Source organism: Mytilus trossulus, chromosome 9, assembly GCF_036588685.1.
Source record: "Mytilus trossulus isolate FHL-02 chromosome 9, PNRI_Mtr1.1.1.hap1, whole genome shotgun sequence".
In the NCBI taxonomy this organism is placed as follows: domain Eukaryota; kingdom Metazoa; phylum Mollusca; class Bivalvia; order Mytilida; family Mytilidae; genus Mytilus; species Mytilus trossulus.
The window spans coordinates 11,293,996-11,316,095 of record NC_086381.1 but is presented as its reverse complement, the minus strand read 5'-3'; the positions used below and the strand labels follow the sequence as shown (position 1 = coordinate 11,316,095).

Genomic DNA, 22,100 nt, shown 5'->3' with positions numbered 1-22,100 from the left:
CTTTTACCAGTATTTTCTTATGGTAACAATTCATAGCTTTGAAGTACATTTTGTACTAGTATATGTTTTTCTTAAACTGTTGTAAATAGATTAGTTTTTGAAATGTGTGATGAATTGTTAACATTTTTCTCTTACCAGATCTTTATCAGATAGAGAGATAAGAACATTAGCAGCTTCACTTTATGATTTACCATTGGATTTAAAAGTAAGTCTACATTCTTTTCAGGACATTTTGTTTGATACAACTGTAGAATTGTTATTCAGATAATTATTTTAATTGAAATAATAGTGTAATGTTACTCAGTTTTCCTGGCATTACTGATGTGGTTTTCTGTTAGGAAATTATGATAAAAATCAAAATTGAAGTTCATTTGTTGTATTGCGTTGCTTGAGTAGTTACAGCAAAATAACTAATACAATGGTACATACACATATAGAAAGAAATCAGTATTATGTTTACTCTAGCATGGCTTACTGGAGACTATTTTGCCCTGTCCTTGAATTCATGGTCTTTTTGACTTTGAAACTTTTGCATAGTTTACATGTTAGAGTTTGTGAATAGGTCAGTTTAAGGGGAATCACTTATGATGTCTATAATATTTCATTTGCATTTGTAATTAGCATTGGCTTATCTTATATCTAAGAAATTGTTTAGCCCTTTTCCTTCAGTCATGTTTTTTTTTTGTATTTTGCATAATTGACATGTTCTAAGTAATGCTATTCTAATTTTAACATTTTCAATATACCATCAAATTATATCCTGGCAAGACATATCTCTGTGTCAATAGCTTCTTTGCAAATTCCGGTGAAAAATATCACTGGTTCAGACATCAATTGAATGAGACGATCTAAACTTATTATAAATTTGGTACACCTGAAACCAAAGGATAACATATGTGCACAGTGTAAATACTTTAACTTGACCATATCTCAAAATAAAGTGTGTTTAAGGTAACAGGTACGTAAATGGCTTGTCCACCGAATTTTTTAAGAAATTGTATTCACGTAGAACTTTTAAAAATAAACAGAAAAATTCAAAATTTTGAGTGGGTAACCGATCTACTTTCAAAGTTACAGTCATTTGAAATTGTTAGAAAAACACCATGAAGTACATAGAAATAACATCAAATTTACGCAAAAAGTACGAAATTTCCAGCTTATTTTAATCTGCAGTTAAAACCATTCCCACGATTTGTCTATAAAAATTAAATGTTTTTATGATAGAATTTTCCTTTCTATTGATATATAATTTTCCGCCGTTGAAAGGGTATTGCTGACGGTAAAAGATAGAAATTGCATGACGTCGCCGAAGAGGATTACGCAACGTCAAGTCTCTATCAGCAGAATAGTCACCAACATAAAAATCTTGTCAAATGAAGACAACAACCCCTACCTCAAGGCGTCTCTTTGTTTATAATGTGTTTTTAAACTAATTATGCGCTATAGCGCTTATGAAATAATTATCCTGTCTGAAAAAGTATCACTAGTTATTACGGATATTCATTTGTTTACGGATTAGATGAGACCCTAGTCATGTATAACTTAAAAGTGTGGGGTTTACGTCAATGAACAACAATTAAGGCACTGATTTAATGATAAAAGGAAATCTTTAAACAATGGACTGGTAGTTTAGAATCTGTAAAAGTTTAAACCAAGTAAACGGAAACTATCATTGAAATCCACAGAATGACGATATACATTCATTGAATACATTTTCGACCCGAAAATACATGAAATATTTGCTGCTGCTCAATCAGTAAGGAAAACGAAATGTACCAAAGATGAAAACAAATTGACAATGCCGCAGAAAAACTGTAGAAAAAGTCAAAAGACAAACTGTACTGAAAAAACACATTTTTTTACCTAATCGAGTCATCAATATGCCGATGAATCGTCGTACGACGTACAACACAAAAAATAGACAAATACTTCGAGTCCAATAGTACTGATTTATTATTCCATCCTGAAATTAGATGGTGACTGTGTTTAATATTATAAAAGCAAAGGGGATACACGTAATTTATAGATAAAACCTACACAATATATCAAATTTTGATGCAAATCTTCATTATCCTTTTATCCTACTTTTTGTTTTGTTCAATGATCGTGAATTGATGTCAATATTATAAAATCGTAATGTGTTTTATCTAGAAACTAAACGTGTAATATAAAATAAAAAAAATAATGTATAAACGTTCAGACAATGTTTTTTTTCTAGTTTTGCAATGACATAATATGTTCTGAAATCGAGTCCAGTATCTTCTTGTCTTTGGTAACTCGGGGCTTCCCATCAATCTGTTCTGTAAGCAATTCGCGTATACCATCAACACCTCCTCTATTTCCTGCAAGGATGAGATGGTTTAACCGTAAACCGGATTTGGCAATTTTGTTCAGCATTGTCTTTGAACAAAAAGTAGATGGTATGTTGTTAAATGACTCCAGTCTAGATTTAGTTAGCTGCAGCTTACTGATCATGTTTACTGTGTAGTGAACAGAGAAGCTGTGTTTTTCAAGCATTCTTGGAGAAACTTTTAACGTGTTGATCAGCTGTTGCAGGGATTGCACATCACCAATGGCATTGTGTGCATCATAACTAATTCCAATTATATCTTTCACGAGTGATTCCTGGTTGTATGACTGCTTACTTGTCTTTCTGTCTGGTAGCTATCGTCAATGATAAGGTGTCAATAAATCCAACGCATTTTAATTCAAAATCTGTCATGACATAATTATTTTGTAAAGCCTTAGTCAGAATCCTGGAATCAAAAATTCTTGAATTGTGACCAAGCAGAATGCATTTTTAGCTCACCTGGCCCGAAGGGCCAAGTGAGCTTTTCTCATCACTTGGCGTCCGTCGTCGTTAACTTTTACAAAAATCTTCTCCTCTGAAACTACTGGGCCAAATCAAACCAAACTTGGCCACAATCATCATTGGGGTATCTAGTTTAAAAAATGTGTGGCGTGACCCGGTCAACCAACCAAGATGGCCGCCACGGCTAAAAATAGAACATAGGGGTAAAATGCAGTTTTTGGCTTATAACTCAAAAACCAAAGCATTTAGAGCAAATCTGACATGGGGTAAAAATGTTTAACAGGTCAAGATCTATCTGCCCTGAAATTTTCAGATGAATCGGTCAATCGGTTGTTGGGTTGCTGCCCCTGAATTGGTAATTTTGAAGAAATTTTGCTGTTTTTGGTTATTATCTTGAATATTATTATACTTAGAGATAAACTGTAAACAGCAATAATGTTCAGCAAAGTAAGATCTACAAATAAGTCAACATGACCAAAATGGTCAGTTGACCCGTTTAGGAGTTATTGCCCTTTATAGTCAATTTTTAACCATTTTTCGTTAATTAAAGTAATCTTTTACAAAAATCTTCTCCTCTGAAACTACTTGGCCAAATTAATCCAAACTTGGCCACAATTATCTTTGGGGTATCTAGTTTAAAAAATGTGTGGCGTGACCTGGTCAACCAACCAAGATGGCCGCCATGGCTAAAAATAGAACAAAGGGGTAAAATGCAGTTTTTGGCTTATAACTCAAAAACCAAAGCATTTTGAGGAAATCTGACATGGGATAAAAATGTTTATCAGGTCAAGATCTATCTGCCCTAAAATTTTCATATAATCGGTCAATCGGTTGTTGGGTTGCTGCCCCTGAATTGGTAATTTTGAAGAAATTTTGCTGTTTTTGGTTATTATCTTGAATATTATTATACTTAGAGATAAACTGTAAACAGCAATAATGTTCAGCAAAGTAAGATCTACAAATAAGTCAACATGACCAAAATGGTCAGTTGACCGGTTTAGGAGTTATTGCCCTTTATAGTCAATTTTTAACCATTTTTCGTTAATTAAAGTAATCTTTTACAAAAATCTTCTCCTCTGAAACTACTTGGCCAAATTAATCCAAACTTGGCCACAATCATCTTTGGGGTATCTAGTTTAAAAAATGTGTGGCGTGACCTGGTCAACCAACCAAGATGGCCGCCACCCCTAAAAATAGAACATAGGGGTAAAATGCAGTTTTTGGCTTATAACTCAAAAACCAAAGCATTTTGAGGAAATCTGACATGGGAATAAAAATGTTTATCAGGTCAAGAACTATCTGCCCTGAAATTTTCAGATGAATCGGTCAATTGGTTGTTGGGTTGCTGCCCCTGAATTGGTAATTTTGAGGAAATTTTGCTGTTTTTGGTTATTATCTTGAATATTATTATAGATAGAGATAAATTGTAAACAGCAATAATGTTCAGCAAAGTAAGATCTACAAATAAGTCAACATGACCAAAATGGTCAGTTGACCCCTTTAGGAGTTATTGCCCTTTATAGTCAATCTTTAACCATTTTTCATAAATCTAAGTAATCTTTTACAAAATCTCCACTGAAACTACTAGGCCACAATCATCTTTGGGGTATCTAGTTTGAAAAATGTGTCCGATGACCTGGCCATTCAACCAAGATGGCCGCCCATCTAAAAATAGAACATAGGGGTAAAATGCAGTTTTTTGCTTATAACTATGAAACCAAAGCATCTAGAGCAAATCTGACATGGGATAAAAATGTTTATCAGGTCAAGATCTATCTGCCCTAAAATTTTCATATGAATTGGACAACTGGTTGTTGGGTTGCTGCCCTCCAATTGGTAATTTTTAAAGAAATTTTGCTGTTTTTGGTTATCTTGAATACTATTATAGATAGCGATAAACTGTAAACAGCAATAATGTTCAGCAAAGTAAGATCTACAAATAAGTCAACATGACCTAAATGGTCAATTGACCCCTTAAGGAGTTATTGCCCTTTATAGTCAATTTTTAACAATTTTCATTAATTTGGTAAATTTATGTAAATTTTTACCAAATATAGTTCTCTGTTACTAATGGGCAAAGTTCATGATAGATATAATTGTAAGAAGCAAAATCGTTCAGTAAAGTAAGGACTTCAAACACATCACCATCACCAAAATACAATTTTGTCATGAATCCATTTGTGTCCTTTGTTTAATATGCACATAGACCAAGGTGAGCGACACAGGCTCTTTAGAGCCTCTAGTTTTGGAAGCCAAGAAATAAACTGCTTAAAAATTTCAGTTTCTTCATCTGTCTGCATAATTTCCCCGTTTTTGTACAAAATTAAACCACTTTTTGAAAACCCGGTTACTTTGGAGGCAGATGGCAAGATACGCTGACTAGGTACCATATACCGATTATAATTTTGATTGGCATATGCTGCAGCTAATTGAATGATATCACAATCAGTACCTGAAAAAGAAACAATTCAAAATAAGTCTTTGATATTAATACTTAAAAATTGCCGTCCTATCATTCATCTTACGATGCACACAGTAAAAAACTACAATGATTATCGTTTATGTTACTTAGCAATACTAACGGAAACGCATACAATCAAATGCAGAAAAAAACGGTTGTTGTTTCATGTTAAACATTATATGTAGCGATTGCGGATGTGAAGGGGATTTTTTCTTTTTGTAGTGTCCTCTGAATTTCTGAATTCCAGTTAATTTTTCTCTTTATTCATAATTATTTAGCCTATTTATTATGTATGCATAATGTTAAATACATTTGATATTATTATTCAAACTTCTTAGTATTGGTAAAAACGCTGGCAAGCCGATTAACTTTGTTTTCAATATATCTGACTATAAATCATCATTTATTAAATTAAATATTATTGATTGTGAGGAGATGCCTGAATTTTGTTTCGTTTTTTCATAAAACTGAACACATCGACACTTCAAGATTTAATTTTAGATGTTCACCATTTGCAATGATTTATTTCTTCATAAAGGATTTTTTTTAAATTGTTCAACTATAAACTACATGTATAGAGACATTACTATCCCAAGTGTGTGGTAGCCAGGATAAGTTTAACCTCACCACCTTCTATATGTGCTTGTCCCAGGTACGGAGCCTGTAATTCAGTGGTTGTCATTTAATTAGATCGTTAGTATTTTTCATTTAAATTGTTTTACGGTATTTTGGGGCCTGTTGAAGCTACCTATTCGTTATGATCAGCGGGCCTTACGGTCTTATACATGTAGTTGTTATGCCAAAATATATCACGTGGATAGTTTTCTTAATACATGCATCATACCAAATCTTCTTAATTTTAATAGATATAAAATTTTGACTTACCTGCTTAAATCTATTTCTTCTTGTAAAGCTTTCTGACAAGACATTTCAGCACACTTTTCAATAGTTTTACCGATTTCTCTTTCTCTGATCTTTAAATTCTTAACTGCTATTGGGGGGATGGTAATGCCAGCAAGAAAATTTACTGTCTGGTGTGGACCCATTCCAGCATCTAAATAGGCTAAACAAAAGATTTTTTTTCATAAATACAATGTATCCGATATATATGTAATAAAATTTGATTTTATTGGAAAGACATTTATATGAAATGTTTGTACTTGAAAAATACATATTACAAAAGCAAAAACCAACCCCAAAGTCTACATTTTAATTGCTACATTTTTATACTTTTTTTTAATGAAATTGCAATAACTAGAGACATATATTTTCCTATTTCAAAATGAATTAATCAATGCATGCAAAAATTTCCTAATTTTCTGTATACTATATGAACTCGCCTTATCTTTTAATTTTTGAAGCGGCGGTTATAACGGATAATCATTAAACACCATACTATTCTTATCAAATCAAAATAAAATAAACTTGTAAACTCTTTTTTTAATTTTTTTTATTTGATTTAAAAGACTACTTTGCTTCTCGTTTGTCTGTGTGTGCACAATGTCATCCATATTTCGTATCACAGTCAATTTTATTTTCCTTTTCTCTTGCTTATAATAATCACTTCCGATTTAAGCATTTTGAAAATTTCATTTCACGCAACAATTAAAATTCAATGTTCAATATTTCTAGTAAAAATTATTTGTTTTAATCCTACTTTTTTCACTCTCGGTATTAGCAATTTCCACTTCTATTAATAGACCATATTGCGGACGTGAAAGAAAGCACTGTAAACAACGGTTTCTATTTGTATGAACGTCCAAATGTTTATATTAGAGTGAAAAAATGATTGTCAAATCAATAAAACTCATTATTTAGCATATAAAAGAGTATTTACTCTTTATTTATTTTCTTGAGAGAGTCGAATTGAGTGTAGACAGTTGCGTTTACTTTTAGAAACGATATTGTACATGCAACTACGGTAAAGTAAGTGTCAGTCTTCAACTTCAAAGATTAGAACGAAAATAAAAAAAGTCAACGTTACATAGTACGCTTTTATTTGTTATTGTGTGTATATATGCAAGTGTTTGTAATATTCTTACCCAAACTGCATTTTGTATTCACATCCCATATCAACATTCCCTTTTTGGATGTTTCTGATCTGTGTCGTTTACCAGTGTATATTAAGTTGGTGTAGGGACAGCTGCCACAAGGTATATACAATATACTTCCTAGGCCATATCTTTGTTCTTTTGAGCAGTTGTGAAGATATAAAGGTGAATAACAGTTCTTACACGCTTTAACATGTTTAAGTTGGTCAGCTAATAATCCCAACTCAACCACTCTTCGACCATCACGCCATGCCAAGGTACTATTACTATCATTTTCTTGGGAGGGAAGCAATGTTTCATTTGGACAAGACATTTCATTTACTACTACCACACTTTTTGTTAGATTTTGACGAGAATTGTTGAATACTTTACCACCAAATTGACCATTTTTACGTCGAAGCTGAATTTCTTCCGACATTTTGAAAATATTTTTTCTGGTGTAAGGGGAATAACTCTCATAACAACGAACTCAAATTTTCCCGTTTTCCGCTAGAGGCGTTCATTTACGTACCTCTCACCTTAATCTATTTCTGAATTAGGAAATAGAAAGCATACATTCATTTCTCTAAACAAGATCAATACTACTCTATAACTTAGCCATTCAGGTTTGTTTTTGGTTGATATATAATAACAGTAAAAAATTATTGATTTGCTTTGTAGACATTGAGTGGATTAGAAAATATTTTGAAAAATTGTTCTGAATACCTACCAGATGATAAAAAGATTGAAAGACCACCTCCTACTGATTTAGAAACCTATTATGACAAAGATATGGTTTGTTTTTCTTTATTTATTTCCTTTATGATATATTTCTTCAGAGTAATTTGTGTTTATCAAAGTTAATACAGTTTTATAATTTTACAGCAAAAATAAGAATAAAAAATGCTTATCTGTACTTATTCCTGATGTTTTCAATGATTCTAATTCTTTTCTTTTACTTGCTTTTGTTTTACCTGAACAATTTTTAAATCAGGTTTTAAAATGTAAAAAATGAGAGCATTAACATATAGTATTCATAGACAATGTACTTTATCATAGACAATGTTCTACATCAATGACTACTTTATATAATTATGTATTTTATCAATGACTATGTACTTTATCAAAGATAATGTTCTTTATTAATGACTTTGTAATTATCATAGACACATTTGTCATTGGTAATGTACTTACCATAGAGAATGTTCTTTTAACCTTTTTTTAGCCACAAGCTACAAGAACTTTATTCCTCAACTGTGATGAAATGGTGGAACTAATCCAATCAAAGTTCAAATCCAGACAAAAACATAAGTATGTATCATAACATCTTATTTCTTATGATACCAGAAAAATGATTCTAGACACGTTTCACATGTAAATAAACTCATCATAGATACCAGGACTAAATTTAGTATATACGGGCATACATGCGTTTCGTCTACAAAAGACTCATCAGTAACGCTCCAATTCAAAAAGTTAAAAAGGCCAAATAAAGTGCGAAGTTGAAGATCATTGAGGACCAAAATTCTTAAAAGTTTTGCCAAATACAGCTATTAAAGTATTCCATGCCTGAGGTAGAAAAAGCCTTAGTTTAAAAAAAAAAAATTAAATTAAAAAATTTGTAAACAGTAAGTTAAATATAACCATATCAATGACAATTCATGTCAGCACAAAAAGTGCTGACTACTGGGTTTGTGATACCCTGGGGGAAATAAACATCCACCAGCAGTGGCATCGACCCAGTTGTTGTAAATAAACTCATCATAGATACCAGGACTAAATTTAGTATATACGCCATACATGCGTTTCATCTACAAAAGACTCATCATTGACGCTCCAATCCAAAAAAGTTAAAAAGACCAAATAAAGTGCGAAGTTGAAGAGCATTGAGGACCAAAATTCCTAAAAGTCTTGCCAAATACAGCTAAGGTATTCCATGGCTGAGGTATAAAAGCCTTAGTATTTCAAAAAAAAATTTAAGTCCATAAAAATGTTGATGTAATGAACAGGACTGTTTTATGGGAGGATGACAATTCATGAAGGTTGAACTTGTGTCCAATTCAGAATAAGTCAGAGTAAAACACATCTTAACACATGGATGGTCCAAAATCAGTGTTGACCAACTATTGACCCAAGACAAACTCCTTAGACCACTGGGCCTCTGAGCTTGGTTGCATAAAGTAAATACAAATGTACAAAGTGAAAATTTGTTTAAATATTTTGTATTCACTCTGGACATTTGTAAATATATTTTCATAAGTAGCTTCGATGGATTTGATAAAGTGATTGAGTTAGAAGGATATTAAAATAGAATATATTCTGCTATGAAATGAGAACTAAATTTTACATTACAGATTTGTGACTTTGGAAGATCATGAGATAGCATTTAAAATGATAAAGAGTAACATATCTACTGTTGTTGGACAACTGGATGATCTCCGTAAAAATCCTAAGTATGTCTTCTATAATAGGAATGATGTCAATCTTTACACCTGTTCTTGTAAATAAAAACTTTTTCATGTAAAGATGTATGACGTATTTATCCAACTAGAATACAAAAGTTGACCAGTAAAAGATACCTTGCTATCAAACTTTTAATAAGAGCCTAGACCAGATTGTAAACATAAAATCTTAATGAATCTTTACAAATTATCAATGAATTTTATTCTGAATTTAATATCATATTCTGTAGAATTATTAAAAATATAAAGGGACAACATCATCATTCAAGACTTAACATAAATACTGTGGATTCATTTATTTTCGTGGGCACCAATTTTTGTGAATGAAGGAAAACTTGCTTGTTCGTTGACATTTAATTTTGTTGTTTTGCAGAAGTCTTTCTGCAAGCCTTTCGAAAATTTGTCATTCATTCAACATTTAATTTTGTGGTTATCCTATACCCACTAAATCCACGAAAATTGATATCTATTAAATAATAATGAATTCACAGTATATAAGTTAGAGTTTTATGACAACATAACCGTTCTATTTTATAAAATGAATTCAATAAAACAATTGGTGAATTAAAAAATATACCTCAATAATCATTATATATTGATACTAACTGCTTTTACGTAAATATACACAAGCAACATAATAATATACATTATACATAAGAATCAACTGAAGACCATATATTATACCAGTACTTGATAGATCTTAGAAATATTAAAAGAGTCTTCCTTTTTACAAAACTTCTGATTTTTTTGCCTTCCTATGATAGTAGAGGGGCATTATGTCCAAATTTCACGGTCCACTAAACACAGAAAATGATAGTGGGAGTGGGGCATCCATGTTCTATGGACACATTCTTGTTACTCATGAATAAGAATAGCATATAAATGAAATAAAGTATTATGTTAATCTTTGTAAGAAATTGCACAAAACCTGTATTTCTATTCAACAAAAACAAATCTTTGTATACATTATCTAGGTCTGTTTGTTCTGAAATTCAGGAGCTTATGGTTGTCGTGATGATGCACACCTTCAAAAATTTTGACAGCATTCATTTTATGTACTGTTGTAATGAGATAAAGCTCCTAGTTGGTTGAGTAGGGAATTGTATTTTTGCAATCTAACAAATATTTAGCTATGATTAATTTTTTGTAATTTCAGAAAGTTTATATGTTTGAATGACAACATAGAACACAATAAACCTGATGCACAAACAGTAAGTGTAATCTTTACTTGAATATATATAGAGAGGGAAACACACAGTATGTATAATCTGTATTTTTTGTATATAGGTCTTTGTACAGTGATACACTATGAGTCTTTCATAAATTGGCAACACAACAAGAAAGAAATAAAATTTTTGAGAAAAAAATGTTTTAGTAATATTTGAATATCTTGACATCCTAAACAAGTAAAGCTTCCTACAACATTATTTTTACATGATTAGTTAGCTCTCAGCCTCTCATATGTATATTTTCTTAATTCTTAAATAGATTATTTGGTTTTCCTGTTTGAATTTATAGCTTGCTGTTTGGTGTAAGCCAAGGCTCCATGTTGAAGGTCGTACCTTGACCTATAATGGTTTACTTTTATAAATTGTTATTTGGATGGAGAGTTGTCTCATTGGCACTCACACCACATCTTCCTATATCTATTTATTAATATTTATAAATACATACTTATGGTTGTAAGTATGATGAAAAATGATTTATCACTTTATAAAATTTACAAGGTTAAGTAGAACCAAGAGGTTAAAATACTTTACATCAAATTTAGGAGCCTTTGAAGACAACAGGATAAATATTGCCAAGCTACAAGTTTGTGAAACATTTAGTGTATCTTTCCGTCTATTAGTAACATATTGAAAAATAAATAAATAATAAATTATATGTATCATTTATATTGATGTTTCTTTGTTTCTGTCTTCAGGTGAAAGCCATATTACAAGACTATTATGAATCAGTACTGCCTATACAGTCTCAGTTTGAGTTACCTAGAGAATATAGAAACAGATTTTTACATGTGGATGACTTAAGACAATGGTAATACATTTGTTAATTGGTTTCAATTATCATGGTACCTTTTATCATTGATTTTGGCCTTGGCATATAACAAATAAAAAGAAGCAAACCTGTAGAATTGATTGACTATTTTTATGCCCCACCTACGATAGTAGAGGGGCATTATCTTTTCTGGTCTGTGCGTCTGTTCGTCCGTCTGTCCCGCTTCAGGTTAAAGTTTTTGGTCAGGTAGTTTTTGATGAAGCTGAAGTCCAATCATTTTGAAACTTAGTACATATGTTCCTTATGATATGATCTTTCTAATTTTAAAAACAAATTAAACTTTTGACCCCAATTTCACGGTCCACTGAACATAGAAAATGAAAGTGCGAGTTTCAGGTTAAAGTTTTTGGTCAAGGTAGTTTTTGATGAAGTTTAAGTCCAATCAACTTGAATCTTAGTACAAATGTTCTCTATGATATGATCTTTCTAATTTTAATGCCTAATTATATTTTTTACCCATTTTTACGGTCCATTGAACATGGAAAATGATAGTGCGAGTGGGGCATCCATGTACTTTGGACCCATTCTTGTTATTGAATATCTTAATATGGGTAATGAAGCCCTTCATTTTCATTCCCGTACGTACCTGTAAGTAAATGTAAGCTTTATAGCTTTTCCAGAATTGGAACAAAACATCATATTTTAAGCTCTTAATTTAGTCAAAACATTAAGGTCGCATTCATATTTCACTTATGTCAAACAGAAGACCAAATAAATGAATGCTGCTTTCCTGTCTTGCATGCAGGGAATATTTCCCTTTGATAAACTAGCACTTGAACGAAAAAGGATTCCTGTTTGTATTTCACTTAATTTTGGGCTTTAAAAAGATTGGATAGTATGAGGATCTATCCACAAGAACTTCATGTGTTTGAGAAAAAGTAACACAATAAAATAGCTCTTATATGCAGTTAATCAGCGTTTTAACAGATGCTTTTACTTTATTTTGTAGGAAAAGATTAAGAGACTGGTTGAAGTTTTTTACACATATTGCTTTAGTGATACTCGTCTTGTTTACAGTTGCATCATATTTTGGTGATAAGGTAAGAAATATGGAAATTGATGAAAATTCAGTATAATAATATCATCGGTATATTATAGGTTCAGTACAAAATCATTCAGACACCACATTGCAATTTTTTCCAAAGAAACGCCCTGTACCATCAGCTATACTGTGTGATGCGTTTTCAGATTGATCACTTAACTTCCTGTTTACCGAACACTTGTATGATTTTACACATGATAGCCAAGTTGAAAATTTTCGTCACATTTTTCTCAGGAACTACAATACAAGGATTTCTGAAATCCAGTTTCAGGATTTATATTAGTCAGCTAAACGTGTGATGCGTTTTCAGATTCATCACTTGACAACTTCCTGTTTACTGAACACTTGCATATTTTTACACATTATCCACTTGCGGGGGGGGGGGGGGGGGGGGGGGGATGTATCTTCAGTGAGCAGTAGCTCGCAGTTTCACTTGTTACTCATTTTTAATGGCAATATCTAAGATGTCCTTACTATTAAAGATAATGTTATGAAGATATAATCATGGAAACAAAATGCAGATTAATCACAAAGGAGTTGATACAGTTGATACAGTTTCAGCAACGTTAATTGTTGACAAGCCTGTAATGTTCTATGTCATGTTGATTGTAAGTTTGGTAAGGATAATGTTGTGCTAAGGATTACAATCATAGGATTATGAAATTGAAAAATAAAACTTCAAGTAAAACTGATGATCAAATTAGGGTAAAGGAAATTTACAATTTTGTTTTTATATTTCAGATTGAAGCTTTACAGAAAAAATTTAGACGACAAAGACCCTCGTCTGACGAAGGGAAATTGATGACCGTATGACGGTTACTGCTCTGGATATTTACACCTGACATCTTAATGATAGTTCTAATAATACTCCTATTTATAATCATATCTCTTATGGCCTTTGAATACAGTAAAAGTTAATTTTTATCTACAGCTGAAATTTTTAACTGCTGTCTTTAAAGAATTTAAAGAATTTAAACTGTTTAAAATAAAATTGTATAAATAAAGAAGAATGTCTATACAAGGAATGATTTTCAGTACACTTAACTATCTGTCATAGTGCTTAACTATATAGATATTGAGTCAGACCTTTCTTGTGCTTTGAATTTAAAAAAAAAAGCTAAATTTCCTTGAATGAAATTGTTATATTTTATTGTATATGCAATGTTTTCTATACATATCTTTTTTTATAGTGTACAAAGTATACAAAAAACATGTCTTCCAAGTTATTTATCATAGCTGTTGTATACAAAAGTTTTTTTGTTGTTTTTTTTACTTTATACAGAAAGCTACCTGTTATAATGATAAGAGATTTTATAATTTATGATGTCAGATTTAAGTACCCAGAGCATTTGTTATTTATATATTATGTATTGTTTCAAATGAATTATTTTTATCAGAACAACTTACTGGTCAACATTTATCATTTTTTCATGTAAAGTGGGCTTTGTTCAGAGTAATTCAGTTTGGAATTACAATGTAACTGATTTATTTTAAGCATTATAGTTGTGGGAGTTGTTTCCATTTTTGGTGGTAGAGACAGATAGAAAAAAAGTTAAGTGCAGACTTATAGCATTTCATATCCGGAATGAATAAACCTTCAGGAAGTACTGAATTTCCCTTTGTTTTCTGTGATGGATATTGTGTATTTAAAAGGATATTGTGTACAATTGTTTAAAAAAAAATAAAAATGCTAAATTTATGACTTGAAATAAATGTCAGTGAATTCCCCTTGGAATGATTGTGTTACAAAAATTTTGCATTTTAAACTACCAAAAAAATGTTAGTTTGTTTTCTTTTTTTCGCCATATCATTACCTATTTTCGTCTCACCTCATTGCCAGTAAAAATGGAAACAATTCCTATACATTGTTTTGATAGTGGGTATTTTATCCATGTATTATTGTGGGGAATACTGTTTATATGGATCATCATTATCATGATGTGTGGTGAATGATGAATTTAATTTAAGGATATGATTGTGGTATGATTAAATGAATGGCGGGATATAATTGTAGATAGTATAATTATGATGACTGTAGTTATTAGTATTATGTTGAATTGATATCATTTTATAATCATGGAAACATGGAGGGGCATTGTATTTTTTGTTTTTTATACTGGTTGTTAGCTCTTAAAGTACTGATCTATTTATGGGAACAATCAAATGTGAACAATGTGCTTCAAAATTTTGTATGTTTATTATCTCCCCTCTCCAAAAGGAGGAGAATATATATAGATAAATGACATTTTTTTTATTTTGGTACTGACTTTACAAGCAAAATGATGTAGCCAGCCAATTAGGGTGTGATGTTATTTGAGCTGATCAAGTCAATAAAAAAAAAATGCCACTATTCTTATCAGTAATTTGTCTTAATAAAAAATGTTTTGGGTTGAGATTATAAAACAAACAGTTAGTAAAACCATTTCAAGTGTACAAAACAATGGGCCAGTTGTTCAGTTGTATGAATGTACTGACAGGCATTTCATTACAAAATTAAGGGCCAGTTGTTCAGTTGTATGAATGTACTGACAGCCATTTCATCACTAAATTAGTGTAGGTGGTCATGAACAAACAATGTCATTGCCTAATATTTTCAAGTATCAATTGCTGTCTATAATTCAAAAAATTATAGGCATAAAGATCAAAGGTAAAATATTGAATTGCTGATAAACTGCTTTACGTCTGTCTAATGAATTTTTGTTGCATTGGTATCAATTTTCATGTAAGCATGCTATACTGTGTTATGCATTTTAACATTCCAGTGGCGGATCCAGAAATATTCATAAGTGGGGGCCCACTGACTGATCTAAGAGGGGCCTGCTCCAGTCACGCTTCAGTGATTCCCTATATAAGCAACCAACTTTTTGGGCCCCCCCCTAAATCCGCCTCTGCATTCATTGCTCATCAATTTCTTGTTGACCAAATACTTATATATTATTACACATCGTGGCCATGTCATCCTTTGATTTGCATTTTTCTCAGGAACTACACTTCAAATATTTCTGAAATTTGGTATGAAACTTTATATGAGCATTCTGTATCTTGTGATGCATTTTAAACTTTATCACTAATTAACTTTCTATTTATACCAATCACTTAGTATATTTATTCCTACATATAATGGCCATGTATGTAATTTTCAATGCACAATCAATGCACATTTCTTAGAAACTGCAAGACATACATTTTTCTGAATTTTCATATCAAGCTTTATTTGAGCTTGCTCTACTAAGGAATGCATTTTCAAATTTGTCAATCATCAAATTCTTATTTATATTATATTTATAGTTTATGTATAAGTAGTGAGCAACACCTCACTTTCAACTTGTTTGTTTCTTAAAAAGGTGTGGTTTAAGTTTAAATGATACATTGTATCAGAATAACTACACACGATTGTAAAACTTCATATGATAAATGTTGCTTACATGTGCATCATATGTATATCATAGATAAGATTATTTGTACATGTATCACACATACATATTAAGGTCAGAACCTTTACACATTTGACAAATGATATATACCCTTTTCTCTAATTTTCATGTTTTTTTCACATTTCCTGACCGGTGTGAGAAAAATATTTCTTATCTCTAGTGAAAAATTTGTTCTCAGCAAAGGATTGGTAGAAATTTTATTGTCCCATTAAATTTTCTTTGTTTCTTCTGAATTTTTCTATTTTGATGTAATGAAAAAAGGCGACCATGTCTGATGACGTCACATAAAAAGTACACAACTTTCTTCAAATCATAGAAAAAGAAGGATAAAAATCATTAGAGAAACAGATTCCACCACTATAACTCGTGTATTATGATATTTCTCCACTCTCGACAGTTAAACTTTAAGTAAAATAATTTAATTGCTCTGCAAAGACTCTCGCTTTAAATATTAAAATTTAACTGTCTTGAGTAGAGAAATATCATAACACACTTGTTGCAGTTGTGGAATCAATATATCCATGATATGACAGCATATATGTTTCATAAGTACGTTTACAGTACCAGTGCAGTTAATAAAAATGTAAATTTGTGCACTTTTGTGCTAAATACAAATATTGTGCTACAAAGATTTATAGCGATAAATGAACTATTTTGAACATTCCAAATAAAGATAAAATATTAAATGTATTTTTGTTTTAATATCAGGATTCAAACAGTGTGAATAATAGTCTATTTGTACAAAAATGAATCAATTATTTACAAAACTTAAATACTCCACTTACTGATATTTATGATGAGAAACTGCATGACAAAATGATTGCCAATGAGACTGCTATCGGCTAGAGGCCAAATGACAAGGATGTCAACGTCTATAGGGGACTGTTCAGTCTTCAGTAATGTACAAAAACATAAACCATTTAGTAAGAAATAATAGACTTCATGTGAAACAATTTTAGGTAGATCTCTCGTCTTTTTGTGAGCACCTCTTCTGGGCATGAGGCAAAAAAAGTTTTTTGTTTGAAAATATTTTACCAAACTAAAAATCTATTGTGGAATATTTAGACCCTCCAGCTACCTTAAATCATATTTTGATTGTCCTAGCCCTCTTCCGAAGAAAATTGTCATCTTTGCTTTCTTTTTCTTATGATGTACTAGGATACAATACCTTGGTGAACCAGTAAATGTAGGATACAATACCTTGGTGAACCAGTAAATGTAGGATACAATACCTTGGTGAACCAGTAAATGTAGGATACAATACCTTGGTGAACCAGTAAATGTAGGATTCAATACCTTGGTGAACCAGTAAATGTAGGATACAATACCTTGGTGAACCAGTAAATGTAGGATACAATACCTTGATGAACCAGTAAATGTAGGATGCAATACCTTGGTGAACCAGTAAATGTAGGATGCAATACCTTGGTGAACCAGTAAATGTAGGATACAATACCCTGGTGAACCAGTAAATGTAGGATACAATACCTTGGTGAACCCGTAAATGTAGGATACAATACCTTGGTGAACCAGTAAATGTAGGATACAATACCTTGGTGAACCAGTAAATGTAGAATACAATACCTTGGTGAACCAGTAAATGTAGGATACAATACCTTGGTGAACCAGTAAATGTAGGATGCAATACCTTGGTGAACCAGTAAATGTAGGATACAATACCTTGGTGAACCAGTAAATGTAGGATACAATACCTTGGTGAACCAGTAAATGTAGGATTCAATACCTTGGTGAACCAGTAAGTGTCAGATACAATACCTTGGTGAACCAGTAAATGTAGAATACAATACCTTGGTGAACCAGTAAATGTAGGATACAATACCTTGGTGAACCAGTAAATGTAGGATTCAATACCTTGGTGAACCAGTAAATGTAGGATACAATACCTTGGTGAACCAGTAAATGTAGGATACAATACCTTGGTGAACCAGTAAATGTAGGATACAATACCTTGGTGAACCAGTAAATGTAGGATACAATACCTTGATGAACCAGTAAATGTAGGATACAATACCTTGGTGTACCAGTAAATGTAGGATACAATACCTTGATGAACCAGTAAATGTAGGATACAATACCTTGGTGAACCAGTAAATGTAGGATACAATACCTTGGTGAACCAGTTAATGTAGGATACAATACCTTGGTGAACCAGTAAATGTAGGATACAATACCTTGGTGAACCAGTATGTAGGAAACAATACCTTGGTGAACCAGTAAATGTAGGATACAATACCTTGGTGAACCAGTAAATGTAGGATACAATACCTTGGTGAACCAGTAAATGTAGGATACAATACCTTGGTGAACCAGTTAATGTAGGATACAATACCTTGGTGAACCAGTAAATGTAGGATACAATACCTTGGTGAACCAGTTAATGTAGGATACAATACCTTGGTGAAACAGTAAGTGTCAGATACAATACCTTGGTGAACCAGTAAATGTAAAATACAATACCTTGGTAAACCAGTAAATGTAGGATACAATACCTTGGTGAACCAGTTAATATAGGATACAATACCTTGGTGAACCAGTAAATGTAGGATACAATACCTTGATGAACCAGTAAATGTAGGATATAATACCTTGGTGAACCAGTAAATGTAGAATACAATACCTTGGTGAACCAGTAAATGTAGGATACAATACCTTGGTGAACCAGTAAATGTAGGATACAATACCTTGGTGAACCAGTAAATGTAGGATACAATACCTTGGTGAACCAGTAAATGTAGGATACAATACCTTGGTGAACCAGTAAATGTAGGATACAATACCTTGGTGAACCAGTTAATGTAGGATACAATACCTTGGTGAACCAGTAAATGTAGGATACAATACCTTGGTGAACCAGTAAATGTAGGATACAATACCTTGGTGAACCAGTAAATGTAGGATACAATACCTTGGTGAACCAGTAAATGTAGGATACAATACCTAGATGAACCAGTAAATGTAGGATACAATACCTTGATGAACCAGTAAATGTAGGATACAATACCTTGGTGAACCAGTAAATGTAGGAAACAAAAAATGAAAAGACAAACAACAGTTTACAAAACAATTTAAAAAAAAAATCTAAATTAAAGACAGCCCAAGAACCCCTTTAACACTTAAATAAGGGGATGGTGTTTTGGTGAGGTTTTTATATCATGCACTCCACATGTGCTGTAATTGTGTTGCTCATAGTGAGTCTTATTTGGGATGTCACAGTTGAGGAAAAATAGACCAGATTGTGGCTATGACATTAGAACATATCTGTAGTCACTGTCAATCAAATCAGATGGTGTCCATATCACACTGTCAATCAAATCAAGATGGTCTCCATATCACTTTAGAAGGTATGACTTCATCTTTTGTACATGTACTAGTAACTCTTTGATGTCATGAAATAGAAGATCCTTCATAATACAAGTTCCAATTTGAAAAATATTCTGTAATATTATTCCCACTAGAAATAACAGAATAAAGGTTATAAAGAGGAACAGATATTATAGCATTGTTTATAAAAAAAAACCTTTCCAGTGGAACAAATAGATGTTGACAGGTTCAATAGCTTCCTACTTAGCAATGGAAACATGAAGGATAATGAAGGTCTGGAATTTCATTTTAACTGGGAGATATTTACCTATATACAGGCACTGCAATAGAAGGTTGCTACAGGTTCACAATTGGAAAACTGAAATCATCTCCTTTGTAGTAAAGTGTGGTATGTTTCTAACCAGCCCTCATTTTCAATTTCTAGTTGTAAGTTAAGATTTTAGGCATTCTGAATTGTATCTATGATATCCATAATTTGAAGTTGGATGGGAAAGATGCAGATCATTTAGTGACAGGATATTATATGATATACATAAAGCAGAATGTGAAGTTAAAAGTTAAATGCTAGCTTCTCTTCATTTATTGTGAGAAGCTCTTGTATGAAATATATCTCATAAATAAAGGAAGAAGTTGACAAGAATAAGAGAAACACAGTTGGCTCCCCATGGAGTACTGGTTGTCTGTTGAAACGAAAGAATGTTGTTTTTTAATTAAAAAAAATCAAGCAAGTTGACGAGGTCAGCTTTAGAAAACTTTATGTTTCAGAATCGGTGTTTTTTTCTAAAGCAAGTAATCTGTACTACCTTGGCCATACTTTTAGTAATGTCTTCAAGTAAGTCTAATTCTTTCATACTGTTAAGACTTAAGAATACTAGTATAAAGTGTAGAGAAGACAAATAAATAATGTGTTTATAATGCTGCAAGAAATTTTAGGGTTATCAGAGGCGGATTTAGAGGGGGGCCCAGGGGGCCCGGGCCCCCCTTTTTTGGGAAAAAAAATGATTGCTTATATAGGGAATCACTGAAGCGTGACTGGAGCGGGCCCCCTCTTAGGTCAGTCAGTGGGCCCCCACTTATGAAAATTTCTGGATCCGCCACTGGTTATTTCCCTTTAATGTCAATTTTGAGCAATTTTGTCTGGCCTGTGAATAGTCTTGGGAATTTGTGATATAGGGATTTCAATCTCGCAGCGGGGACAATAGCTTTAACATTTTGTATGAAGCTCCTTCTTTCAGAAGGTAGAATAACTAAAAGTTTCATAGCTTGTATGCAGAGGACTTATGTTGAGTGGTTTCTATCTTGCATATGTCCATTGTCCTTGCCCTTATTTTCATGATTTTATCAACTGTTAAAATTATAGATTTTTGTCATGTAACATACTCATGTATGAGAGATAGGATAATATATTTGGTTTTTAAGATCTTCACATGTCTGTCAGACAGGGTCCACCTGACCTTGAACTCATTTCCTAGAACAGTGATTAAGATTAAGATTTTGCATCTGTAACTCAGCATTTGGTGTATGAAAAAATAATTGATCTCATCACTAAATTGAATATGCAATCTATGCAAAATGTTTGAGCTAAAAGACCATGACTGATGGGGCAAAGCCAAATAATCTTCACGCAAATGAGATAATTTAATGCTAGTTCATCTGCATACCAAATATTATTGACCTTCTACTAGTGGTTCCCCTTAAAGAGACCTTATTGCAAACTTATACAAAATTTAGCAAAAGTTTCAAAGTCAATATACCACAACTGAGGTAGTGAGGCCAAATGATCTCCATGAAAAATGAATTGAGCCAACGCTAATACCACTGCTTAGTGCTTACCAATTATCATTGACCTACCAGTAGTGGACATAATGGCTATCCACAAATCGACCTAATTACAAATTAACTCCCCTGCCAGAAATGGCAAGCCTTAGTCTCAATTTTTCTAATGCATCAAGATAAGGAGAATTTACAGTGGTACATGTATCTTCCTGTCACTGGAAAGAACTTCAGATAACAAACAATTTGACACCCAGAAAAAAATTACAACAAGTTACTGTGGATTCATTATTATTCAAAGTTTAATTTATTGTATACAAAATATAAGGTGCTTTTTAAAAACAGTTCTCTACTCGCCATGTGTGCAGAATTTGTAAAAATACCACACAATAAAAAAGCACAATATTTTTTTAATGCACAAAAGTTGATATCCCATAAAATAAATGAATTCACAGTACCCTTACAGTAGACTGTGAAGCATTGAATGTGTTTGTAGATAGATGTTTTTGTGTTCTGTTTAATTGTTCCTTTTAAAATTGTTACACGATGATGACTACTGTACCCATATTTTAACTATTTTATTTATTATGTCTGTTTAGTTCATGTATCATGTAAATATAATGGAATTTAAAGAGACTGTCAACTAAGCGATAGGTTTAGTGCTATAAAACCAGGTTTAATCCACC

At 32.1% G+C, this 22,100-nt stretch overlaps 1 protein-coding gene across 1 annotated transcript in view; it reads left to right on the top strand.

Moving 5' to 3' along the window:
- LOC134685101 (N-acetylglucosamine-1-phosphotransferase subunits alpha/beta-like) overlaps positions 1 to 13,826 on the top strand; it is a 38,858-nt gene extending 25,032 nt beyond the window's left edge. The window contains exons 20-27 of the mRNA XM_063544535.1: positions 139 to 205; positions 7,985 to 8,098; positions 8,529 to 8,614; positions 9,658 to 9,756; positions 10,922 to 10,976; positions 11,690 to 11,802; positions 12,773 to 12,863; positions 13,607 to 13,826. Coding sequence (XP_063400605.1) covers positions 139 to 205; positions 7,985 to 8,098; positions 8,529 to 8,614; positions 9,658 to 9,756; positions 10,922 to 10,976; positions 11,690 to 11,802; positions 12,773 to 12,863; positions 13,607 to 13,678 — 697 coding nt within the window. The 3' untranslated portion in view covers positions 13,679 to 13,826. The remainder of the gene's footprint in view (positions 1 to 138; positions 206 to 7,984; positions 8,099 to 8,528; positions 8,615 to 9,657; positions 9,757 to 10,921; positions 10,977 to 11,689; positions 11,803 to 12,772; positions 12,864 to 13,606) is intronic.
- Positions 13,827 to 22,100: the final 8,274 nt, after the last annotated feature.